This window comes from Bison bison, unplaced genomic scaffold (genome assembly GCF_000754665.1).
Source record: "Bison bison bison isolate TAMUID 2011002044 unplaced genomic scaffold, Bison_UMD1.0 scf7180017864352, whole genome shotgun sequence".
In the NCBI taxonomy this organism is placed as follows: Eukaryota; Metazoa; Chordata; class Mammalia; order Artiodactyla; family Bovidae; genus Bison; species Bison bison.
Window position 1 is genome coordinate 1,853,122 of NW_011494924.1, and position 27,814 is coordinate 1,880,935.

Here is a 27,814-nt window from a genome sequence, read left to right on the forward strand (position 1 = left end):
AGTCTAGGTGGCTTACTGTGTTGCTCAAGTCTTCTATTTCCTTGTTGATCTTCTATATAGTTACCCACTATTGAAACTGGGTTATTAAAGTTTCCAACTATTATGTTGAACTTATATTTCAAACTTATATTTCCTCTCTTCAAATCTGTTAGTTTTTGCTTTCTTTACTTATTTTTGGCTCTGTTGTTAGACACATATGTGATTTTAACTGCTAAATCTCGATAGATTTACTATAAAATCTACTTATAAATCTCTGATATCTTTTTTTTTGTTTTTAAAGTCTCTCTTATAGTACAGCCATTACAGTTTTTTATGGTTATCTTCTGCATGATACACTTCTATCATTTACTTTCAACCTATTTCTACCTTTGAGAAACTGTGTATCCTGTAGGATGCATATAATGGATCGTTTTAAAAAACCCAACATGGCAATCTGTTTTTTGAATGAATTGTTCAATCTATTCACATTTAATGTTATTAACCGACAAAATTGAATGTACTTCTGCCTTTTACTTTTTGTCTTGTTAAAGCTCACTTGTATTCCCCTAGTTCTTCGTTAACACTTATTGTATTAAGTAAATATTTTCTAGTGTAACAATGTAATTCCTTTAACTATATTTCTAAAGTTACTATGTCAGCATTCACTACAGGGCTTGCTTGCCATATACATCTTGACAGACTCTTTTTTAGATTTAAACTAACTCCAGGGCTAGTGCACTGGGACGACCCAGAGGGATGGTATGGGGAGGGAGGAAGGAGGAGGGTTCAGGATGGGGAACACATGTATACCTGTGGCGGATTCATTTTGATATTTGGCAAAACTAATACAATTTGTAAAGTTTAAAAATAAACTAACTCCAGGGCTCTCATAGGTCCCTTTCCTCCCTTTTTGTGCTATTATTATTATGCATACTACATCTACATATGCTGAAAACCAAACAATACAATGTACTATACAATACCTTGTTACACAACATTGTATAATTATTTCATAAAATTGTATGTCAATTAAAGAAGCTAAGAAAGGAGAATAAATATTTATAATTTTCTATAATGACCCTCTTTATTTACCATTTTGATTTTCTTCAGATTCCTGTCAATTCCTGAGTTACTATCTTGTAACAATTTCCTTATTCCAACACAACTTTGGTCTTACTCACTTTCTTTGATCTGTTATTGTCAAATATATTACTTTTCTATTTGTTATAGGTTCAACAATATAATTATAAATGCAGTTTTACACAACTGCTTTTGAAATTAGTTAAGGAAAAACATGCACTTATATTGTCTTTTATAATCATATATAATTACCTTTACTGATGCTGCATTTTTTTTGGTGTGTGAATCTGAATTACTGGCTGAGGTCACTTGCTTTCAGCCAGTATTTCTCATAAGGGAGATCTGCTAGCAGCAAATTCCCTAAGTTCTTCTTTATCTAGGCAGTTTATCTAGGTGTTTATTTCACCTTCACTAAAAGAAAATTTTTTAATTGAAGCATAGTTCATTTACATTGTTGTGCCAATCTCTGCTATACAGCAAAGTGACTCAGTTATACATGTACAGACATTCTTTTTAAAAATACTCCTTTCCATTATGGTTTATCACAGGATATTGAATACAGGTCCATGTGCTACATAGGACCTTTTTGTTTATTCACCCTGTATATAATGGTTTACATCTGTTAATCCCAAACCCCCAGTCCTTCCTCCCCCCAGCGCTGGCAACCACGAGTCTGTTCTGAGTCTGTTCCTGTTTTGTAGATAGGTTCATTTGTGTCGTATTTTAGATTTCACATATTAAGTGATATCCTATGGTATTTGTCTTTCACCTTCTGCCTTACTGCACTCATATGATAATCTCTAGTTGCATCCATGTTGCTGCAAATGGCATTACTGGCTCCTGTTTATGACTGAGTAGTATTCCATTATGTGTACATACCACATCTTCTTTATCCATTAATATATGCTGATGGACATTTGGGTTATTTCCATGTTTTTGTCTACTGTGAACAGGGGTGCGTGTACCTTGTTGAATTACAGTTTCATCTGGTTATATGCCTGGAACAGGACTGCTAGACCATACAGTGATTCTTAGTTTTCTGAGGAGCCTCCACCTTGTCCTCAACAGTGGTTGCACCAACTTGCATTCCTACCAACAGTGTAGGGGAGTTCCCTTTCCTTCAAACTTCTAAAGCATTTATTATTTATAGACTTTTTAATGATTGCCATTCTGACCAGTATGAAGTGGGACTCAATGAACTTTTGATTTGCATTTCCTTAATAATTAGTGATGTTGAGCATCTTTTCATGGGCCTACTGGCTATCTGTCATGTCTTCTTTGGAGAAATGTCTATTAAAGGCTTCTGCCCATTGTTTGATTGGGTTTTATTGTTACGGAGAAGGCAATGGCACCCCACTCCAGTACTCTTGCCTGGAAAATCCCATGGACGGAGAAGCCTGGTAGGTTGCAGTCCGTGGGGTCGCTGAGGGTTGGACATGACTGAGCAACTTCACTTTGTCTTCACTTTCATGCATTGGAGAAGGAAATGGCAACCCACTCCAGTGTTCTTGCTTGGAGAATGCCAGGGACGGGGGAGCCTGGTGGGCTGCTGTCTCTGGGGTCGCACAGAGTCGGACAGGACTGAAGTGACTTAGTAGTAGTAGTATTGTTGTTAAATTGTACGAGCTGTCTGTATATTTTAGAGATTAAGCCCTTGTCTGTTGCATCATTTGCAAATATTTTCTCCCATTCCATAGGCTGTCTTTTCATTGTTGTTGTTTTTTTATGGTTTCCTTTACTATGCAAAATCTTATAAGTTCGATTAGGTCTCTTTTGTTTATTTTTGTTTTTATTTTTATTGCCTTGAGGGATTCACCTTCATTTCTGAAAGAAGGTTTTACTGGATATAATCCTTGGCTGAGTTTTTTTCCCAGCACTTTGAGTAGGTCATTTCACTCCCTTCTGGCTGCTATCATTTCTGATGATCTTATTGAGATAATCTTGGGCATGATGAGTCATTTCTTTCTTGCTATTTTAAGCTATTTGCTTTGCTTAAGTATTTTTCAGGATTTTCTCTGTCTTCCAGCATTTTCATTATGATGTGCCTGGGTATAATTCTTTTGAGTTTATTTACTTGTAGTTCTTTGAATTTCTTGGATGTGATGTGTATACATTGATCAAATTTGGGGAGTTTTCAGCAACTACTTCTTTGAATATTATTTTCTGTTCCTTTCTCTCAGTGAACTTTTCATTCCAGTTATTGTATTTTTCATCTCTGGAACTTCCTTTTGACTTTTTTTATCTGGTTAATAATATTCTCTATTTGATGACTCATTGAGCTTCTTGAGCATAGTTACCTTTAGCTCTTTGACTATAATTATGATGTCTCTGTTAATTCTAACATCTGAGCTCTTCCACAGGCAATTTCTTTTGCCTGCTTTCTCCTATGTATGGGTCATATTTTCCTGTTTCTTTGGATGTCTCAATTTTTGTTAAACATCAGACATTTTGGGTAAATATTATAGCAACTCTTGAGGCTGATTCCCCTTCTTCCTTTCAGGGCATGTTGTTGTCTTCTTGTTTGTTCAGTGACCTGCCTAGCCACTTGTGGTAAAGTCTATTTCTCTGAGGACTGATTTGTTGTTTTCTTGTTTATTTGTTTAGTGACCTACCTAGCTACTTGGGGATAAAGTCTATTTCTCTGAGGACTGATTTGTTGTTTTCTTGTTTAGTGACCTGCCTAGCCATTTGTGGTCAAGTCTGCTTCTCTGAGGACTGATGAGCCCCTCTGCCAGCCTTGGGCATGTGTCCCTGGATGACAGTGTTTTAGCAGGGCTCTCTTTGTCTGGATCTTTCCCTCATCTCTCTGTTAAACTTTCTGCCTCATCTGATACGAAACTCAGCTGTCAGGCTCCACTAATTGCTAGCTGACCACTCTACTGTTTTTGACAAAGCCTTGAGGCATAAATTGTTCTAGAGTCTGATTCAATTAAATTCATGCAGGGGTAGTTTTTGAGACTGAGGTTTCTTGTGACCTCAGCTTTAAGCTCTTCTCAGCCACCTCTTTCCCTGGTTCTCTGGGGAACTAGCTGGCATATGGTTTGACTTTTAATTCTCAATTAAAAATAAGTCCTTTTATTTTCTTAAAAAATCTACATTGTTTCTGAGAATGACCTTGAGCTCAAACTTCCCAACATTCTGTTCTTACCTATTACCTCTCCTCCTGGCAAAATCTCAGTGCTACTACTCTGAGCAGGACTGATAGCCTCCACTGTCTTCTCAGCTTGCCTCTCTCTATGTGGTGGAACCTTTGTTCCACAAGTGAACTGGGGCAAGGTGATAAGGGCCACAGAATTCTTGGTCTACTGGGCAAGCTTCTGAGCTATGAATACGGTATGGAGGTAGGTGGAAGGAAGGAGCCCCTGGCATTACGCTAAGTAAAATAAGTCAGAGAAAGACAAATACTGTATAATATCAATTATATGTAGAATCTAAAAAAAGCTGAACTCAGAGAAACAGAGTGGTGGTTACTAGTGGTTAGGAGTTGGGAAAATGAGAAGTTATTGGTTAAAGAACACAAACTTCCAGTTATAAGATTAATAAATTCTGGGTGCCCAATAGAGAAGATGGTGATTATAGCTAATAATACCATTATCATATTCCTGAATGTTGCTAATACAGTAGATCTTAAATACTCTCACCAGAAAAAAAGAAATGTTAATTATCTGATGGGATAGAGGTGTCAGCTAAGGCTACAGTGGTAATCATTTTACAATACATAAATGTATGAAATCAACACATTGTACAATGGGAAGGGAAAGGAAGGGAGAAGGAAAGGAACCTCTGCCCTCGTGGCTGTATTCATCAAGAATTCAGCCTCTTCCATTTGGAGCTAGAAGGAATGAGAGCCTGTCCCTCCCAGGGAGATTCTGTATCCTTATCTGGGAGCTGAGACAGCCCTGTCTTTCTGGCCACACCTGCCTACAGTGGAACTTGCATCAAGTAGAACTTCCAGCATCACAAGCTCTCAAAGATCCCAATCTTAGTAGATTTTTTCTGGAAGAAATGTTTCCCTACTCGCTGCATGCTCTGAGAACAATTTCCACAGACTTTATATGGATGTCTGTTGCTGCTGCTGTTGTGTATCCCAGGAATGAAACTCCTCCCTTCACTTTTATCTGCATGATTTCAGTGGGAATTCCTGTATTTGTACAATTTGACCCCAGAGTCAAATGCTTTGGGTTGAGCACCTCATCTAAAACAGAGCAGTTCACCGAGAAGTTGAAGCTGAGACTAGGAGTCCACACATTTCCAGGCGGCATACTCATCAGAATGGAGAACGGAGAAGACTAAAGAAATGTGTAGAAAGAAGCAGAGACAGAGAAAGATCCTCTGGGTTGCTAAGAATGTTCTGGTAATGGTTTTCCAGTTGGTCCTTTGGGTTCTGTAATAAAGGTCCTGTCCCTGAAATCAGGTCTGCTTTGAGGGAGCTCCAAGAAATTGTCATTTGCTATTAAAATCTGAACAATCATGATTCAGGACCGCCCTGAGGGAGATTCTTTTTTGAGTCAATTTCAACTTATTCTCCTTGGAAAAGAGGTCAAGAATGGCTCTAGGAACCCACAGGAACACTCTCCACCTCTCAGGAGACCTGCCCCGGGTACCTTGATTGTGCTCAGATTCTTCATTAGCCACTCGCATCAGGGCATCTAGCACCAAGGCATTGTCCAGCCACGTGTACCACTCCTCCAACTCCTGCAGGAAGCTGGCTGTGCCCGTTGATTCTGACACCTTTCTAGTTGCCAGCTTGCATAGCCGCTCGACAAAGCCAGGGATGCTGAGGAGGGCCGCTGCCGAGGAAAAACAAGAGAGGAACTGTGACCACAGAAACCAGTGCTACAGCTCTCAACAGACAACCAGATCCCCACCTGCGTGAGAGGAATGATTTTTTTTTTAAGTGAAAATTCTGGGGTTTTTTCCTTTTAAATTGGAATATAAGTACTTTACAATGTTGTGTTAGTTTCTGCTGTACAACAACCTGAATCAGCTCTATGTATACATATATCCCCTCCCTTTTGAGCCTGCCTCCCACTCCCTGCATCCCACCCAGAGGAATGACTCTTAAGCTGACAGCAGTTAGAACTTCCTTTTAAAATGAAATGCCCACCCAAGGTAAAACAGTAATAAAGGTAGAGAAATAAGAGCAATTTTAGCAGGTGCAGGGAGTCAGGCTCTCTCATATCAATTGGTGGGAAGATAAATTGGAGTAACCTTTAAACCCTGTATTTCTCTCTGTCTTTGAGCTAGAGGTCCATTTCTGTGAATTCACCATGAAGAAATAATTAATTACAGATAGACAGATAGATAGATATCTGTAGAGAGAGGTTCACTGGTGTTTCTATAACAGCGAAAGTCACAGATGACTATATGGTCATTAACAGCATACCGATTAAATACAATATATCCATGCAGTGGAGCACAATACACAAATACTAAAAACAATGACACATATGTCTATATAGCAACTCTAAAGAGGTGTTTAATTTACTTCTTAAAGAAGTAAATTATTAAACAGTTTTGGCTTAAGCCCAATGTCTTTAAATTTTAAAGTTTTCTTCTTTAAAATATGCACATTATATATACACACACATGAAGAATGGAAGGATATATACCAAAATACTTACTGTGGCTGTTCCTAAGTAGGAAAGGATACAAATACTTCTTTTAAAATTACTTAACTATCTGATTTTCCTATAACACACACACCAGGAAGAAAAAATGATAGTCCTTTTTTTTTTTTTAAGGTAAAGAAAGCAGCTTAACCACCCAATTCCTATTTCCACCAGTTCCATTGTACTCACCATGATGAGTAAGACAGAAATTCTGGTCAGCATAAACAGCATAATAAACTTTGAAGGCAGGGAATTCAGGTTCAAATCTTGGCTCCAAAAATTAACCCTCTTTAAAATAAAGCTAATGTCTGTGCCTATTTGCTTGTGGATATACTAAATCTTGGAAGGACAGAAAAGAGTGGTTGCCAAAGGCAAAGAGAATATGGCCATTGGGAAAAGTGTGAGGAGAAGTTTACAGTGAACACCTCTCTGAATTTGTAATTTTCTGAACCATGAAAATGTAACAGCTAATAAAAAATTAACAAATAGATATTTCAAAATATCAAGATATTAATATTACTTTGGGAGAGTACAATATGGTATTAAGAGTTGTGTTTCAAGAATCACCATCTTATAGAAACACTGAAATATAGGCAGGTGAAATATTATAACGTCTGGGATCTGCTTCAAAATATCCAAAGTGAGGAAGGGAGGAGTAAAGGAAGGTAGAGACAAAGACAGGCCATCAGTTGATAACTGCTGAAGGCAGGTAATACGTAAACAGGGATCATTATACTGTTAGATACATGTCTCTACTTTTATGTGTGTGAAGAGTCCCATAACAAAAAATTTTAACATAAATCCTAGAAGAATACAACTTTAAAGCAAGTTCTTTAAAAACAGAATAAATAAAAACAAAATAACTAGTTAGGAGGATTATGTCATATGAATTTAGTCCCAGCAGAAATTGGCAAATCATCTTAGCCCTCTTTCCATCCTCTACAAATTAGTGACTGACTATAAAATAATGTATGACTTCATTAACAAAGATGAAATAAAACTATATTTAAACTAACTTTTCCTCAAAAAGTTAAACATAGAATTATTATACCATGTGACTTAGCAATTCCATCCTAAGTATTCATTCTGTAAGATCTTACAGAAAAATCTGAATGAACTTTTAGGCCAACCCAATACATACCCAAAAGAAGTGAAAGTAGGTGCTCAAACAAATACATGTGTTCAGAGCAGCACTATTGACGGTAGTCAAAAGGTGTAACTAACCCAAATGTCCATCAATAGATACACATTTTGTAATGTGTATAAATTTTGTGTGTATTTAACAGAATTATAAATTTTGTTATATACACACAAAAAAGAATGAAAAAAGAATGAAACATTGACATTTAACAGCACTGATGAACCTCAAAAACATCATGATAAGTGAAAAAGGTATGAGATGTGATACAAAAGGTCACACATTTTTAAAATCCATTTATATGAAAAACCCAGAATAGGTGAATCCACAGACAGAAAGCAGATGATGGCCAGTGGCTGGGGGGAATAGAGCTTCCTGCCTGCCAATGCAGGAGACCCAGGAGATGCAGGGGTCTGATTCCTGGGTCTGGAAGATCCCTTGGAGGAAGGCAATGACAACCCACTCCAGTAGTCTTGCCTGGAGAATCCCATGGACAGAGAAGCCTGGCGGGGTCGCAAAGAGCTGGACACAACTAAGGCCGCTTAGCACGGGGTGCGGGGAGAGGGGCTGGGGAGTAACTGCTGAATGTGTTCAGGGTTTCCTGTTGGGATGAGGAAAATGGTTTGGAACTAGATGGAGGTGGTGGCCGCACAAACTGCAAAGGTACTATAAGTCACTGAACTAAGTGGTTGGTTTTTTAATGTGACTTTCACATCAAGTAACAAAAATATACTGGGATAGAATTTTTTGGTTTTGTGTTTACATTTGTTTCTTTTGAGATACCATTTCTTACTTATCAAGTTTGACAAATATCAAGAAATCTAAAATAGCCCTATACTGGGAAGGGTATACAGGGTGCGAAGATGAACTAGCAATTTCTATGGAAGGTAAATTTGTTAACATCTATCAACATTTAAAAGGCAAATATCCAGCACATTAAACTCTATACATAAAGATGTTATTTGTAGGAACAAAGACGAGGGAAACCAAATTTCCATCAACACTGGACTAATTAAATAAATTGCGGTACACCCATACAATGGCTATCCACTTGTAAAAAGGAATCAGGTAATTCTACATGTACTGGAATGGGATGCTTTGCAAGATAAAGTTATCTGAAAAGAGTCAGAGGCAGCATGGTGCTTATTTTACATCATCATCAGTACAACCAGAAAGGAGCCAGTCTTCTCTCATTCCCTCCTCCACCCCCGTGGCTGGGCATCTCTGGAGGGACAGATGAGAAACTGGTGATACGTCACCACTGGGAGGAGAACAAACTTTCTGCTGTATACCTGCTATTCATCTTGTAGTTTGTGAATAAAAAAAAAACACAACTGTAGATTTCCCCCCACAAAAAATAAAATAAATGATAAGTTTGAATTCTAAAAATTTCTAATTTTGAAAAATTTCAAAAACATGGATTTTTAGTCACATTTTCTTTCTCCAGGTAAACAGCTCCAGTTTTCCTAACTGTTCCTCGGAGGGCAGTTCCTAAGACCTAGTCAACACACCCTGAACACTAAACACAGCCATTCAGATGTGACCTGCCCAGTATTTAGGATTCTGAGACTGATTCCCACCCGACAGGGTCCTGAGCTTTTGTTAGTCACTCATCTCTGATGAATGTTATGGATTCTCTGATGATGAAAGCTGATCAAAGTTATGGAGTCTCTTCTCAGAAAAAACTCACTGGCCTCACTTTACTCACCAACTTATGCACAATCTCAGGGGACTGGCAACCCCAGCATTGTACAATCTGTACTTCTCACAGCTTTACCAGTAGCTACCACACACACTGTTGGCTAATGTTAAACCAGCTGAAAATTAAAACATCCACAACTTCCAATAATTTCTGCAAAAGCAGACCTTGTCTCTCTTATTTGTTAAAACATCAGTATTTCCAAAATATTCCTGTAAATTTTTCTGCTGCAGTTGAGGCCCAGCTTTCCAGATCTCTGAGAGGATTCTGAATTCCATTCTAGCTCACATGTTGTGTAAATCAGCCCCTCTCATCTCTGTGTCACCTATAAATTGATAATTGCCAGGCCTGAGGCTTTATTTGCATCTCTGACTAAAATTTGAAAGACCTTTTTCCCACAGATGGATCCATTTGTTTCCATCTGAATCGACAGAAGAAATAATTGGTAGTTTCTGAGCAGCCTATAAAGTGCTCTAACATTTTTATTAACTGAGGGGCAGGAAGATAGATAAATCATCATTTTGCTGGTCAAGAAAACTATTTCACAGCCGCAGTTTATTAGAAACAAAACAAAAACTTTTTGGCAACATCCTACACACTTTAGCCTTCCACACTATAATGGAATGAACTGTGTCCCCCCACAAATTGTTACGTTGAAGGTCTAATCCACAACATGACTGTATCTGGAGACAGAGTCTTTAGGGAGGTAATTAAATGAGATCATAAAATGAGGTCCTAATCTGACAGGAATGGTATCCTTATTTAAGAGGATGAGACACCAGAGCTCTCTGTGCATGTGCAGAGAGAAGGTCACACTGAGGCCACGGTGAGAAGGCGGCCATCTGCAAGTCAGGAAGAGAGGCCTCACCAAAACCACTGCCGATGGCACTTGCATCTTGGACCTGTAGCATCCAAAACTGTGAGAAACTAATTTCTGTTGTTTAAGCCACTCAGTCTATGCTATCCTGTTATGGTAGCCAAAGCTGACTACTATGTATACCTCTATTTCCTTAAACAACTGAAAACAGAGCTACCAGTCAGATCCTGCAATCCCACTCCTGGGCATATATCTGGTGGTTTAGTCACTAAGTCATGTCTGACTCTTGCTACCCGACAGACTGTAGCCTTCCAGGCTCCTCTGTCCATGGGATTCTTCAGGCAAGAATACTGGAAAGGGTTGCCATTTTCTTCTCCAGGGTATCTTCCCAACCCAGGAATCAAACCCGGGTCTCCTGCCCTGCAGGCAGATTCTTTACCAACTGAGCTACAAGGGAAGCCCTGCATGTACCTGGAGAATACCATCATTCAAAAAGATACATACACCAGAACATTCATTGCAGCACTATTTATAATAGCCAGAACATGGAAGCAACCCAAATGTCCACTGATGGATGAATGGATAAAGATGTGGTACATATACACAATGAAGTATTACTCAGCCATAAAAAATGAAATAATGCCTCTTGCAGCAACACGGACCTACAGACTGTTATACTGAGTGAAGTAAGCCAGAGAAAGATAAACACCATATAATACCCCTTATGTGTGGAATCTAAAAGTAAAAAAAAAAGGTACAAATAAACTTATTTACAAAACAGAAATAGAGTCATATATGGAGAAAACAAACTTACAGCTACTAAGGGGGAAGCAGGGGAGGGATAAACTGGAAGACTGGAATTGACATACACACACTACTATATATAAAATAGATAACTAGTAAGAAACTTCTGTATAGCACAGGGAACTCCACTCAGTATTCTGTGATGACCTATATGGGAAAAGAATGTCTTAAAAAAGTGGATGTATGTATATGCATAACTGATTCATTTTGCTGTACAGCAGAAACTAACACACTGTATATCAACTATACTTCAATAAAAAAAGAGACTGCTGAAATGACAAAGGATTTAAGAATATTACATAAACTTAGTTGATAAAGCAACAGCAGGGTTTGAGAAGATTGACTCCAATTTTTTTTTTTTTTTGATTGACTCCAATTTTGAAGTAAGTTCTACTATGAGTAAAATCCCAACAAACAGCATTGCCTGCTACAGAGAAATCATTCATGAAAGAGTCAATCCATGTAGCAAACTGCAGTCCTATTTTAAGAAACTGCCACAGCTACCCAAGCTTCAGCAACCACCACTCTGATCAGTTAGCAGCCATCAACACTGAGGCAAAGAGATTATAACTCTGAAGGCTCAGATAATGGCTAGCACTTTAGGCAATATTTTAAAGTATGTACTTTTTTTTAGATATAGTGCTCTTATTACACACTGAATAGACTAAGTAGAGTGTAAACATAACCTTTATATGCACTGGGAAACCAAAGAGTTTGTGTGACTCTACTGCAGTATTTCTCACAGTGCTGCAGATACTGGAACCGAACTTCCAGCCTCTCTAATGTATGACTGTATGTATCTTTCTCTCTGTGTGTGTGTGTACATACACAAGTGCTAAGTCGCTTCAGGCGTATCTGACTCTTCACATCCCCATGGACTGTAGCTCACCAGGCTCCTCTGTCCATGGGGATTCTCCAGGCAAGAATATTGGAGTGGGCTGCCATGCCCTCCTCCAGGGGATCTTCCCTGTACAGAGAAACATACACACACATATATACACACACACATAGCATATAGCATCAGTCAGTATCAGTTCAGTAGCTCAGTCATGTCCGACTCTTTGCGACCCCATGGACTGTAGCATGCCAGGCTTCCCTGTCCATCATCAACTCCCAGAGCTTGCTCAAACTCATGTCCATCGAGTCAGTGGTGCCATCCAACCATCTCATCCTCTGTCATCCCCTTCTCCTCCTGCCTTCAGTCTTTCCCAGCACCAGGGTCTTTTCCAATGAGTCAGTTCTTTGCATCAGGTGGCCAAAGTACTGGAGTTTCAGCTTTAGCATCAGTCCTTCCAATGAATATTCAGGACTGATTTCCTTTAGGATGGACAGTCCAAGAGAGTCTCAAGAGTCTTCACCAACACCACAGTCCAAAAGCATCAATTCTTCGGCGCTCAGCTTTCTTTATACTCCAACTCTCACATGCATACATGACTACTGGAAAAACCATAGCTTTGACTAGACTGACCTTTGTCAGCAAAGTAATGACCAAAGATTTTTTGCATATAGCATAAAGACCCAGAAAAAGTGTAGTGGAACAAAAGATATATGTACTTTTAATTTTGATAAATAATGGTGCTTCACTTTTTTGAAATTCTGGAACTATTAAAAAATCTGATGGCTATGGACTTGGTCCCCCAAAATAATGAACAGATACACACAAATTTTACACACTCTAAGTGACCCCAAGGAGCCCTCACATGGAGTCAAATCTCTAGAAATACTGAAAGAAAAGATTTAGGAAGGGATCTCAGTGCTACAGTGTCAAAATTCTGACAACTTAGAGAGTTTACCTTGGTTAATTTCAGCTGCAGAAGGCCCCAAGCTCAAGCTCTTCTTTTGCTGAGCATTTTTGGCAAGAAGTGTATGCTTGTCATCATTCCCTGTATCCATCTCTGAAATGGTGACAGCCAGAATCCGGCAGAAATTAGCAAGCTGTTGCTGATCAAAATTGGATACTAAGGAACTCAGATTGGGGACTTCATCTAGTCGGATCATTTCCTACAAAAGACACAAACAAAACAATTCCCATGCTCAGTTCATTTGAGACTGAATGTGCCGCTCTACTGCATTCCCCTGAGAATGGAGCTTGGTATTTAGACCACTTAGGTTCAAATCCCAGCTCTGCAATTTGCAGCTGTGCAACCTTAAGTAAGTCATGGAATTTAAATCTTTGTTTTCTCATTTGTTAAACAGAACTAATCTACCTAGCAGTCTTGGTTTGAGGATTAAACCCTTTGAGCGCCACTATTTGTATTCTCTACCTTTGCTCATATGTCCCATTTTGGCTTAAAAAAAAAAGTCTACCATTCAAGTTTTATGAATGAGAAATTGCCACAGACGTTCTCTTTTTAAGACATAAAATATTTTAAACATAGGTGAACGCCCCTGTGTGTCCCTATCCAGTAGCCTTCACTTCTTTCCCCTCAGAGGTAACCATTACTTTGAACTCTATTATTTCTACACGTTCACACTTACAAATATTTCCACAAAAATACATGTTATTGTTCACAACCTACTATGTATAAAATAAAGATATAACGTATAGCACAGGGAATGCAGCTAGTATTTTATAACTTTAAATGGAGTATAACCTAGGGACTTTCCTGGTGGTCCAGTGGTTAAAAATCCTCCTTGCAATGTAGGGGATGAGGGTTTGATCCCTGGTCAGGGAACTAAGATCCCACATGCCTAAGAGCCACCAAGTCTGCATGCCGCCAACTATCAAGCCTGCACACCACACTAGAGTCCATGTGCCACAACAAAAGATCCCATGTGCCAAAACTAAGACCGGATGCAGCCAAATAAATTCTTAAAATAAATTTTAACAGAGCATGATTTTTAAAAATTTTGAATCACTAAGCTGTATACCTGAAACTAATTATACCTCAATAAACAAAAATATAGTTTTGTTCTGCATCCAGTGTGATTGACATATTATACCCTATTTTTCACAGTCAACACTGTAATTTAACTTTATTGATACAAATAAGTCTGCTTTATTCATTTCTCACTGTTTTACCCTATGATTTATTCAATCTTTCTCCTTTTACAATATGTGTGTGTTAAGGTGGACTACAACTTTTCACTATTAAACAAATTAGCAATGAACATTCCCAAAGGCATCTCCTTGTGTACCTGCCTATGTAACCAATTATCGAGAGTAAATGACAGCAGACATTCTCCCCTTTTCCTGTAATAGAAGTATTCCCAAAGTTCCAGGTTCAGTTGGATGTCTGCTGTAAATTTTAACAGATAGTCAATATCACCTTAAGGAATTTTCTTTCTATTCCTAGCTTTTATCATGAGTGAGTACTGAGTTTAAAGAAATGCTTTTTGTTATCTGGTTATATTCTCATTTCCTTTCTTAAGAGCCACAAATGTTGCACATACATCACATGAGTTTCTCTCCTTGAAGCATCCTGACATTCCTCAGATAACACCTGCTACCCCTCATCCCATAAATTTACTCAACTTTCACTGGATTGGGTATTTCTCTATCACTGCACATATCACACGAAGTTTTCTATTCCCAAATAATTTCCCAAATAAACTGACACTGTCTTGAGGGCGAGGTGTGTCTTACCTTCTCTCCAGAGCTTCAGTGCATAGAACCTGGTAGTGAGGGTCTCAATAAACATGTCATGAACAAATAGATGATTCCTAGAAGCCCTCCTGAATCCTACTCCCACTTCTGGTTGTCTGTGGAGGGGTATTTGAGAACAATTTCTTCCACCTTTGCTTCTCAGTAACAATAGTAACAATAAATGTTGGCTATTGTTATTATTGAAAACTTTCAGCTCATCAGTTCCTCTAGCCCTGGCTAACTTAGGGTGTGGGGTTACAACCCAGGCCCTCCCACTCTTCAGGTGCACTTGTTTGGGTTACATTTTAATTTTTATTTAATACTTGGTGTAATATATGCCACAAAGTAAAACAAAGTGAACAGCTATGTGCGCCTCTTCTATCACATTTCCCTGCCTCTCTACCAGAGGTAACCGCTATTCTGAATTTTATTATTGTTTTTTCATTGAAAAAAGTTTTGTATAATTTGAGTTTGCCTATTTTTGAGCTTTGTAAAAATGATATACTATAGACCATCTTCTTTGACTGACTTCTATCAATAATTTCTATGATTTGGCTATGTTGCTGCTTATAGCAACATTCATTGTATAATATCCCATTGTGGGAATAGAGGACATTTATCCATTTTCCTGTTGATGGATCAGAGAGACCAGATTTCAGGCTCTTAATCAATAATGCTTTAAACGTTCTTATGTGTTTCTTGATGCACAGGTGCAGAAGTTTTTCTGGGGCAGTGGCTTCCAAACCATTCTGACAATATTCAAGAGTAAAAAATTAATTTTCCATCACAACCTAGCAAATATACATAGGTGAATGCATAAGTATGTGTATACACATGAAACAAAAACTGAGTTACCCTTACACAATACATTTTGATCTTTTCTATTACCTGGTAGATCCACTGAATTGATTTCACACCCTTGTGGCTTCAATTTAGTGTTTTTATTTCTAAGAATCACTGTTCTGGGGACTTCACTAGTGGTCCAGTGGTTAAGAATCTGCCTGCCAATGTGAGGGATACAGGTTTGATCCCTGGTCCAGGAAGATTCCACATGCCATGGAGCAACTAAAAGCCTTTGTGCCACAACTACTGAGCCTGTGTTCTAGTGGCTGCGAGCATCACTACTGAGCCCACATGCTGCAACTACTGAAGCCTGTGCACTGCAACTAGAGGGCAGCCCCTGCTCGCTGCAACGAGAGAAAGCCTGCAGAGCAATGAAGATGTAGCATAGCCAAAAATAAATAAATAAAAGAATCACTGTCCTGGAATTGAGCTTCCCCACAAGCATGCCTGGGCACAGGTTACAGGTGACCTAGGCCACGATACTAGTGCCTCAGTCCTCAAGGAAATGCTTCCATAGGTGTGGGTCACAGGGAAGGCGCATATTCAACTAGAAAACAAAATAGGTTTACTCCACTGATACAAAAAGGTGTCCGCAGTAATACGTTTGCAGTGATGCACATTCTCATGGGAGTTAAGCATCTTCTATTTATGGATCATCTGTCTCTCTTCTGTAAAATGCTTGTTCCTATCACTGCCCATTTTTCTACTGGGCCAATTGTCTCTTCCCTGCTGATGTGTAAGAATTCACGATAAATTCTATTGTTGCTTTTGGTCTTTTCTGTTGTTTGTCTGGCCGTACCATGAGGCACGTGGGATCTTTGTTTCCTGACCAGGTATTGAACTCGTGCCCCCCGCAGTGGAAGCTCAGAGTCTCCAACCACTGGAGTGCCAGGGAATTCCTCATGATAAATTCGGAATACCAATCTTTTGTTAGTTGAATGAGTTGCAAATATCTTTCCCCAGTTTGTGGCTTGTGTTCCCACTCTCTTTAAGGTGTCTATTCTTTCCAACTAACATCTAGCAAAACTCATCACCATTTTTGGCAACACAGAAAAGTATGAGAGGGGAGAGAGCACACAAGGGACAAGGAGGCAAAGTTATGAAGGAGCAATCCCAGAGTCTCATGCTGAGATTGTCAGGGAATTTGGAGTTTCCGCCTTGGAAGCCCCTTCTCACAAACTGGAACATACAATTATTGGAAAAATAACAAAGCCTTTTCATCAAAGGGAACAAAGGGTCTGTCTGGGACCTGCACACATCTCCAGTGTGTTCCTACAGACAATGGGTCACTTGTGCATCTTTGGCCTGGGCAATGACAAGCAGAGCCTGGGGAAAGTGCAGCAGGATGACAGAAGTGAAAGCGGGGATCTCCACAATGCACACGGTGCTCTTTTCACTGCAACAGCAACTCTAAGAGCAATGCTAACTCCCACCTCCTCAGTAGTAAAAGAAATCTGCCAACTGTAACTGACACAGACTGGGGGAAGAAAACCAGGTTCTAACAAGCATTATGCCAAAAATCTAATACAGTGCTTCTCTAACATGTCTACAGACCTCTGGAGAGGTCTGTGAGTGCTTGATGACAAGTTTTTAATTTAGTGCTTTCGATTACAGTTTGCCTTTTTTTTTTTTTAAGAAAAGCATATTCTGCATCATTTGAAAGTTCATCTTAAGACCAAGTAGCAGGATTTCAGTGCTCATATTTGTTATTTCTTATGTTGGTGTCAATTAAAAGTAACTGCTGAAGAGTAATGAGAAAAAACACAGGTGAATGTAACAAGTGAAAGTCAAACATCACCATAAGAAAGCTTCACAACAGTTCAAATATAGAGAAGTGGTAGCAAAACGGAGTCCCTGCACAGCATACAGCAGAAGAGCTATGCGAAAAAGATCCTGCATCATAATAATTGAGGGACAATTTGATTTCAGCACAGTAACAATAGCTGACACATTAAATTCACGTCAATTTGTCCTTTTGAGTTTTATAATTAGTTTGATTTCAATCTGTCTTAAGTTTTATAGTCACTTAAGACCTGTTATAAGGAGCATAACCTAGTAAATATATTTAAGCTACACAAAAAAATAACTTTTTTGTGTTACTTAAATATATTTAAGTATTTTAAAATCTTTAAGTATTTATATGTTTATATATAAATATTCTGTTAGCATATACTATAATATTATATATTTATAAATATATTTAAGTATTTATAAGGAATATGGCAAAAATTCTTCTTTAAAAGAGCTCTTGTATATCACTCATGTACAGCTGTCTGAGACATTCTGCTCCACCTGGTCACGCACCAGCCAGAGGACCCAGCTCACCTTTTTAACACCCAAAATATCTTCAATGAGGGTTGCTGTTTGTAAGAATGTCTTCTTACTCGTCATCAGTGTAAACAGGAAGATCACAAAGTCATTTTTTTCCGCCAAACGCTTTGTAACCCCTTCCGTCTATCAGGGGAGAAGAAAAGACAGAACAGGTTAAAATCACAAAATAAAACATAAAGGGCAAAATATCCCCTCCAGACATGGAAAAGCAATTCCATGCTATACCAGGAATTGTAGCTGAGACCTTAAATTCCTACAACTATATATAAAACACTGTATGAATGCATTTTTTTTCTGGGGAGGAGTTTTTAAATAATATCCATCATAGGTTCTTAACCTATATCTGCCTAGTATTTAAATCAAGTGCTACAAACCAGCACCTAGTAAGCCAAGTTTTATATGGCCAGCAGCACCTTTTAAATTTTGAATTTAAGAGACAGGACAATCTTACTCCAGGTTAGTCACAGGTTAGTCACTTGTGACTTGTGACTAAAGTGCCCACTCCAAAACAGGCAAACCTTTCTTGTTTTCTACCTGATCCTTGGAGGCACTGGTGTTTGCAACTTTGAAAGCCCTAGGTTTCCATCTAACCTGGATGTAAATCAGATCAGCACAGGTTGGACCACATCATCCTATCTGTTTTTGTTTCTTCTTCTTTCTTCTCTTTCGTTTCATTTTCTTTCTTTCCCATTCCTTTTCTTTTTTTCTTCCTTCTTTCCCTGTCTTTCCTTCCCCTTCCTTGCCCTTTATTAAAACTGAACTGTGTTCTACTGGAGTATTATTAACATTCAGTTCAGTTCAGTTCAGTCACTCTGTCGTGTCCGACTCTTTGCGACCCCAGGCAGCACGCCAGGCCTCCCTGTCCATCACCAACTCCCGGAGTTCACTCAGACTCACGTCCATCGAGTCAGTGATGCCATCCAGCCATCTCATCCTCTGTCGTCCCCTTCTCCTCCTGCCCCCAATCCCTCCCAGCATCAGAGTCTTTTCCAACGAGTCAACTCTTTGCATGAGGTGGCCAAAGTACTGGAGTTTCAGCTTTAGCATCATTCCTTCCAAAGAAATCCCAGGGCTGATCTTCTTCAGAATGGACTGGGTGGATCTCCTTGCGGTCCAAGGGACTCTCAAGAGTCTTCTCCAACACCACAGTTCAAAAATTCTTTGGCACTCTTGTAGGACTGCCCCATAAGACTATTAACAGCATGGAAGCTGTGAATGATGGAGTCTTTACATCACACATGCATCATCTTTTCTTTAATAAGAACAATTTCTTACCGGCTTTAGTTATAATTGTGCACTACCTGAACAATTAGCTTATTTTTACCTTACGGGTCTGTCTGTGCCTACCTGTGCCACTAGCTGCATGTGGCTACTGAGGACTTGAAATGTGGCTAGTCTGAACTGAGATGTGCTGTAAGAGCAAAAAATACACTGGACTTTGAAAGTTTAAAATAAAAAAAGAATGTATCATTAATAATTACTTATACTGATTACATGTTATCTCACTAAAAATTACTCATGTTGATTACACGTTGGAATAGTATTCTTGACATACTCTGTATTAAATAAACTACAATGTTAAAATTAACTTCAACTATTTCTTCCTACTTCTTTTCTTACTTTCAAAAAAACTGGCTACGAGGACATTTAAAACAACCTAGTATGCTGGAGTGATAGGTTATTTCATCTGTTTTTGGAGTACTTTTATATTATACTCTAACATTCTTGAGAGACCAGTATAATACATTTTTATACTTTTTAAAATGTGGTACACAGAAGCAAACACAAAATATACATAGCCTAATCAGTGACTAAAAATGCAGATTAGGTGCAGGTTTATTACATAACTCTTTTTAAAAAAAAAAAGAGAAAAAACAGGTCCGAATCTTCAGTTTTAAAATTCTACATGTCTTTTATAATACATTTGTTATTTAAATGACCTCTAAATGGTTAATGTACAATGAATACTTTTTTTCTGAAACTGAACCATGAATTCTGACCTCATCAGTATGATTATTCTAAACAGAATAAGAGAGTGTTGGGAAGGGCTGTGTGCTGCTGGGAGACCACCACCAGCACATGCCTTCTTGTAGAATCCAGGTGACCAATCTGTGCAAAATGCTTTTGAAGACTAATGATTATAGCTGATTTTAAAGTCAGTCAATGGAATTAGAGTTTCTTTTTGTTTTGAAACATCAAAGCGCATTTAAAAAAAAAAAATTAAACAATTTGCTTTCACAGTCTACAGAGGCAAACTCGAAATTATAAATATCTGCAGGCAATAACACTCCTTTTCAAATATTTGTGAAGAATTTATACATTTTATAAAGAATGTCTTAAAGGGTGTAAGTTTTCTGATACTGGTTTCACAAAAGGACAAATGCTGCTAACAATAACTAACAGTGAATATCTAAGTTCAAGCTAATGTATATGTAACAGGCAATTAAGGTGGCTAATCATAAGCCACAATGCACATTTTCCCTTTGAAAAAATGAACTAGTTTGATCTGCATTTCTAGAGTTACTTGGGTAGAAAAACAAAGACAAAAACCACTTTAATTCAGCTGAGAGTTTTGGTGAATTTATTGTTCCTAAAATGTAACCAGGTAAATAGTAAATGATATGTACCACTGAACTATATTATTATTTTAACTTTTCTATAAAAAGACGGTCTGCTGTGTTGGAAGGGATGAATGAGCACTGTTGAACAAATGAGAAAAATGTCACAGAATGTCTCAGTTTCTTCCATAAATTATACTTTCTTCTTCCATGACACAGGTTTCACTCTATAAAACTTTGTCCCCAAAGGAAATTTAAATCTGTTTTGTGCCTTTTTGGCCTGACAGTACTCCTTCTCCATCATTTTTCCAAGGATCCATGGTCTTTAAGATGCCCCCGAAGCCTGGACTGGGATGTGGGTCCACCGGTGGGCACGGTGGCTGGGAAGCTGGAGAGTGGGGACTGGAGAGCAGTCCCCGGGCCAGGACCCCAGGACCACCACAGAAAGATGGCCCGAGGGAACAGGAGGGAGGAAATTTCTGGCAAGGAGTGCCCCCAGAGGAAAGCTGCACAGTCACGGAAGCAGGGCACCACTGCTGAGTCGCACACAAGGGTGCAACTCTTTTTAAATATTTTATTTCGACTGATCAGTAGACTAAGCTTGTTTTAGCCTTTTTTGGTGACAGTAGTCTTTGATGAATCCTTTTGAACTCTGAACTTACTGACAGTTTAGGCCCCTAAACTATTTTTCATTTGTATGTCCCTAAGACATACCTCCCTTGCTCAGGACCTTAGTTTTTATTTCCCGTATGTTTATAGTTATATCCAAAGCTTATCCCTTTTTAATTCTTTTTATTCAAATGGTCTATCATGTATGTTGTCAAGATCTTTGTGGATGCCGATTTTTATCTTAGGATATCAATCCTGAACTAATAAACACATTATTCCTAAAGGTAAAATAAAAAGAATCTGAGTGTTTTGTGTTATATTTCTATTGCAGAGCACTGTTATAATAGATGCTTAACTGTGTTAAGCGCTGAAACATATTTCCCTATTTGTGTTGGTTGTTAAGATGCTTAAATCCAAATTTGTACCCCATCCATGGTACAGATGATTTTATGTTCAGCCCAATTCCTGGATATCTGCTTCTAAATTAATGATCTTGGTAGATTTTACATGCTCCTAACAAGGTGCCTGAAATCTTTCTTTGAATGAAGCAAGCAATGAAATGAAAATTAAATATTCCTTTGTGCTTTGACTGCATATAGGTTTCACTTCTGCAACAGCATCTGTTTCCTTCTGTTGTATATGATTCACTCTTTACAGTTTACCACATAAGCTCCCAAAAGACAGGTATTGTGTCTTACAAAAATTAACACTGTATATTGCTTTACAAAGTGCTTTCACATCTATCATCTCATTTAATCCTCACAATAACCCTATGGTGTTGTTAGTATGATTACTAACCACACTCTACTAAGAAATGAAACTGAAGCACAGGGAGAATGAATAAGCATGAAGACAAGAGCCAGAATCCCGAGTCAACTTCCAGCACTAAGTGCTATGCTCTCTCTACCAAACTGCTTCTATTTACCATTCTTTCTCACTCAGTGATCAACCTAGATGAGTGTCCTTGTCAACAAAAGGTAGGCCTTCTGGTTCTTGTTCTGTTTTCTAACAATAAAAATGAAGGAGTAGGCACAGTAGAGTTTAAAGAAATCCTAAAAGGTCATAGACACTCTTCCCAGGCTTGCATCCATTTAACAAGTATTTGTTCAGTCTCTGCTTGGACTCCTCCAGGGCTAGAAGAGTTCAGTAGCTGTTGAATCAGCCATGGTTCTTAACAATTACTATGAAATTTTGCCACCCCACAATTTCTACCTGTTGGTTCTGGTTCTCAGGCACACATAAGTCCATAAGTCCAATTCTCCAATGTGTGAAGATAGCTGTCATGTCTACCACCCCCATTCAAATCTTCCTTCCTCAAGCACTGCAGATCTGGCAGGGAGATAAATGAGGTCCCAGTGGCAGGGGTACTTACACAGACACAGGTATTATACAAGATGCTCAAACAGTCCTTGGACATTTCATCACTTACTGAAAGTGAAAGGGGAACAACTGGTTATTTTTCTCATTGGAAAGACAGTACAACAGAATCAAATTTTTGAACATAAGAATTGTTCCTCATGATCCCAAAATGATTATTTTCCTTTCAGCATACCTCCTTCCAGTCCTTATTTACCCGAGTTTCAGGATGCCCATCAGAGCCTATTAACCAATTTGTATATAGCTTTTTGGTCTGATATACTAGTATGCTTATTAGGGTCCACAGTCTTCATAATTTCAACCTGTTGTGGTGTTATCACTTAATAAGCCATGTTCCCTTTGCAGCTTGCTTAAAATCATATCCAGCTTTTCTTTTTTTTTACTTTTGCTATTTAAATAGGCTAGAAATAAATAATGTAACATACAGCCTTAATTTTATGCTTGTGTTGAACTGGTTCCCTAAAACACATTTCCAAAAACAGAACTGTAAGAATCCACTAAAACTAAAGTATCAGCACCAGGATTGTTGTTATAAATCTCCATTGAAAATTCTATTAGCAGCAAACAAGGAAGTCTTTTTTACTCCAGACTCAAAGTGTTCTGTTTTATTATTTGTGCTAAATAAAAGGCTTTTAATCCCTAACCTACTGACTCTAATAAAGAACTAGTTACTTCTCCGTGAGCAGGAACAGAAGAGTATGACAAAATGGAAAATAAATTTTCATGACCTCAAAAGCAGGAGATAATAAAGCTGAGTATGAACCATGGATAAGTGTTTTGTTTGGCATCATTTTTTATTTTTAAAAACTGTTTACATTCATTCCCATGCTGCCACAAACTCTAAAATGTCAGGCTTCCCTTCACAATTCCAGTGGGCAGCCCTGCCAAGCTAGAGTGACCAGAGGACTAACTGACATAATCTTGAGACAATGGAGATGTCCTATATCCCTCACCACTGCTTTTCAACCTAAGGGGGCTTTTTGGTTTACTTCATGACTTCGGAGCAGGCTGGAACACCAAATCAGTGTATTTCAGTACTTCTAGACCTTCATTTTCAAAGGGAATTGGAACTCACTCATTCATCAAATATTTATTCAGCATCCACTCTAGAGCAGATACAGAATATACAGAGGTTAGCAGGGGAAAAAAAAAGACAAAGCTTCATAGAACTTATGAATTTAGAGGGGAAGAGAGAATAAATAAGTACACCAACAGGTAATTACAAGCTGCTACTTGCTACGAGGACCAAGGACAGGAAGAATCAATTTAGACAGGATACAAAGGTACGACATCAAAGATGAATACAAATCCTCTTAACTGCTCCTGCACATATAAACAAGGCCTTCCTTATACACTATGTCATGTTGATTTTGTTTAGAAGAAAAATTTTTCATTAAAAAAAAGACAAACTGATGTTTGTAGTAAACATTCATCAAATGTTAACTGATCCCTGGCTTTTAATGTCTTTTTTTACAGTTTTTTTAAAAAATTATAAAAGGACGACCTAAAAATAGTATTTGCAACATGTGTAAGTTATAAAGACTAATAATAGGACAATACCCATATACCCACCGCCCAATTCAAGAAATTATGTGCTATCTTAACACTCTGACTTTTCACCACACACATTCTGGTAGTAACGGAACTTTTTACAAAGAGCGTGAATAACCTCATAACAACAAAAACAAGACAGTAATTTAAAAAAGTAAATGATCTTGCCAGTTTTTTCCTTACTCTCTCAATTAGTGATATGAGAAATAAGAATTTGCAAAGAAAACATAAAAGCTGAACCCAAAGACTGTTAGAAATTACAAAGATGCAATTCTTTTAGTCCAGTAGTTTTCACACTTTTTGATTTAAAGCACCAGATTTGTATTTTCTACCGAGTATAAAATAAAGAGAGCAGTTAGGCGGAGAATGTTCTACAGCTGAATGTAAGGCATGTCCTCAGTGTGAAGGGAAAGAAGAGACACTCCTGGGAATCACCACAATAGCAGGTTAGAAAATGAGCGCAAGTAGCTGCTGAGTATACTTACTTTTCAGTTTCTGTCCCCGAATAGAAATTGTAGGCCTCATAAGAATTTCTACAAGGAGCTATTTAAAAAAAAAAAAAAAAAGGGATAAAATCTTCAAAATTCAAAGCACAACTTATAAAACAATCTTTGCTGTGATAACTCATGGCCCAAATACCTGTCATGGTACTGCAAGGCCCTTTTGTTCCCAACACAGGGAGAAGGCGATGAAGTTCAGGGAAATGAGCACTGTACCAAGAGTCAGGAAACCTGGGTTCTAGTCACAGCTCAGCCACCTATTCTCCATGAAAACTTGGGCAAGTCAGGGTCCCACCATGGTCTGAACTCTCATTTCAAAAGATAAGAATGTTAGATTAGTTAACCTCTGGGATCCAATGTGGCTTCAACTTTTTAAAAGCTGCAGAACATTACAACAATGATTACTCTTGCTTTAGAATATTTATGTTCTTTTATAAACACAAGTTTATAAAAAGAATCACAAAAGATACACCATAAACTGTTAATACTGATTTCCACAGGGGGCTGGAGAGGATATGCATTCATTTATCATTTTACATACTTTTAATACAACATATAACTGTTTAAGGGCTTCCCTTCTGGTTCAGACAGTAAAGAATCTGCCCGAAATGTGGGAGATCCAGGTTCGATCCCTGGGTCAGGAAGATCCCCTGAGAAGGGAATGGCAACCCACTCTAGTATTCTTGCCTAGAGAGTCCCGTGGACAGAGGAGACTGCTGGGCTAGTTCATGAGGCTGCAAAGAGTCAGATATGACTGAGTGACTAACACTTTCACTTCCTGTTTAAACTGTTTATAATAAATATGCATTTAAAAGCTCATTCTGAAAAAAAAAACACACATTTTGTTGAAAGAAAGAGTTAATAATGATAAAAGGGTCAATCCATTGGAAAAGATATAACAATAATAAACATATATGCATCTAACAACAGAGCCTCAAAATACATGATGCAAAAACTGACAGAACTGAAGGAAACAGACAAGTTAAACAGTAGCTGGACAAGACAATACTCCACTTTCAATAATGGATAGAAAATGAGGTATCACCAAACAGAAGACTTGAACACGATAAACCAATAAGCTATAACAGATAGCTATATAATTCTGCCCAGCAAGAGCAGAATACATGTTCTACTAAAGCACGCATGGAATACACACACAGAGAGAAGAATACTACTCAGCTATAAAAAAGAACAAAAATTTGCCATTTGCAGCAATATGAACAGACTTGGAGGACATTATGATAAATGAAATAAAACAGAGAAAGACAAACAGTATATGAATATCACTTGTATGTGGAATCTAAAAAATAAAACAAAATAGTGACTATAGCAAAAAAAGAAGCAAACTCACAGATACAGAGAACTAGTAGTTACCAGTTGTGGGGAGGGGCAACATCAAAGTGGGGGAGTACAAACTACTGAGAGTAACACAGGCTACACAAATGTATTATACAACATGGGGAAGACAGCCAGTATTTATAGTAACTATAAATGGAGCATACCCTTTAAAATCTGTGAATCACTATGCTGTACATTTGTAACTTATATAACATTGTATAGCAACTGTACTTCAGTAAAAATGCAAAAAAATTTCTCTTAAAAGAAAAAAAAAGGAATTATCTCAAACCAATAGCCTAATCTTTTACTTCAATTCACTGGAAAAAAAGAGGTGTAAGCCAACCCCAAAGCAAGCAAAAGAAAAGAAATAATAAGGATTAGAATGGAAACTAATTTAGCAGAGAATAGAAAATAACAGAGAATATCAATGATATCACCACTGACCTTATAGAAAACAAAAACTACCTTCCTCCTGATGAATATTTTTAACTATTATATGTAATGCCACACTAAGCATTTTTGTATACAAAGCTTTATCTCATTTTGACTTATGTCCTCAGAAGAGATTCACATAAACGCAAACAGAGCAAAATCAATAATGATCTTTAAGATTTTGAGATGTACTACACAAAAGCTTTTCAAAGAGATGCCCTGCTTTTCAGTCATCCCAGTAAAGTATGAGGAGCTCATCCTGCATAGATTATTATATTTAAAATAAACTGTCTTCAAATAGATGATGTTCTATGTCAATGAACAAATTAAAAGTCCTTGAATGCCAAGCATGGATTACACCTGGCCCACAGACGTAATTCATGTGGTCCATATCTACTGAAAAGCTGTGATTCTACTTACGAATCTAGATTTCCTACATCCCTGAAGGCAAAGGTCAAAAGAAATGGAAGTCATTTCCCTATAAAAGCAGGCATGCACTCTCCAGTTCATCTCAGTCTCTGCAGTCATTTAACTTATGTAGATCATCTTACTCTGGGCCTGCTTCACTATACGCCTACTTGATCCTACAGGCATCTAACTTCACAGACTCTAGGATACACTTTCCAGTGTTACATTAGGGGTTTGTTCAAGTTGACAAGGAATGGTGTAGCCACCATTCCACTTCAGCTAAGCATTAGGCAGCATGTTGAAAACGGAATTACTTTGGAGCCTTTCTGGGGATTGGCAGAGGGAGAAATAAAGAACTTTGAAAGGTACTTTTAGAAGCAAGATGACAAGAGAATTCAGCAAGAAGAAATGCACCCAAATAATGGTTAGTGAAGAACAAAATAATCCAAGCAAAAGCCGCCATAAACACACTGAGATTCTTGGAGAACCTAACCTAACTCAAAGCAGGGAAGAAAAACTCCACAAAATCAAGAACTAATGATCCGAAGATGTCCTAAGATGGGGCATGTACCTGCAGGAGAAAAGCTTCGTTCCCACTGCAAATAAGACACCAGGCTAAAGACTCCTATCTTCTTTTTCCTCCCAGGAACACACTGGTTTCTATTAAGCAAATTCTTTGACAAACGATTCAGAAGTAAAGGCCCTTCAAACTGGCCAGTAAGTAAACTCGACAGGACCGCTGGGATTGCTAAAGAGGGAATGCTGAGCAACGGTTGAAGGAATACAGTCTATGACTCATGCTATGGATGTAAATGTTCAACACTCAATTTTTGCTTTGGGGAAAATGGCATCTTTAAGGAAAGGAAGTGTTTTTTCAAATTGAAGTAATAACATGATAGCAAACACCCTCTTCCAACAACACAAGAGGAGACTCTACACATGGACATCACCAGATGGTCAACACTGAAAACAGACTGATTATATTCTTTGCAGCCAAAGATGGAGAAGTTCTATACAGTCAGCAAAAACAAGACCAGGAGCTTACTGTGCCTCAGACATGAACTCCTTATTGCCAAAATCAGACTGAAATTGAAGAAAGTAGGGAAAACCACTAGACCATTCAGGTATGACCTAAATCAAATTCCTTATGAT

General features: G+C 38.1%; 1 protein-coding gene across 2 annotated transcripts in view; it reads right to left on the bottom strand.

The window, feature by feature from the left end:
* TRPC4AP (transient receptor potential cation channel, subfamily C, member 4 associated protein) overlaps positions 1 to 27,814 on the bottom strand; it is a 69,955-nt gene that overhangs the window by 19,424 nt on the left and 22,717 nt on the right. For both annotated transcript variants that reach the window (XM_010854892.1, XM_010854891.1), the window contains exons 4-8: positions 24,470 to 24,527; positions 22,429 to 22,484; positions 17,884 to 18,012; positions 12,923 to 13,130; positions 5,664 to 5,849 (exon numbers count right to left, since the gene is read on the bottom strand). In XM_010854892.1, the coding sequence (XP_010853194.1) occupies positions 5,664 to 5,849; positions 12,923 to 13,130; positions 17,884 to 18,012; positions 22,429 to 22,484; positions 24,470 to 24,527 (637 nt within the window). The remainder of the gene's footprint in view (positions 1 to 5,663; positions 5,850 to 12,922; positions 13,131 to 17,883; positions 18,013 to 22,428; positions 22,485 to 24,469; positions 24,528 to 27,814) is intronic.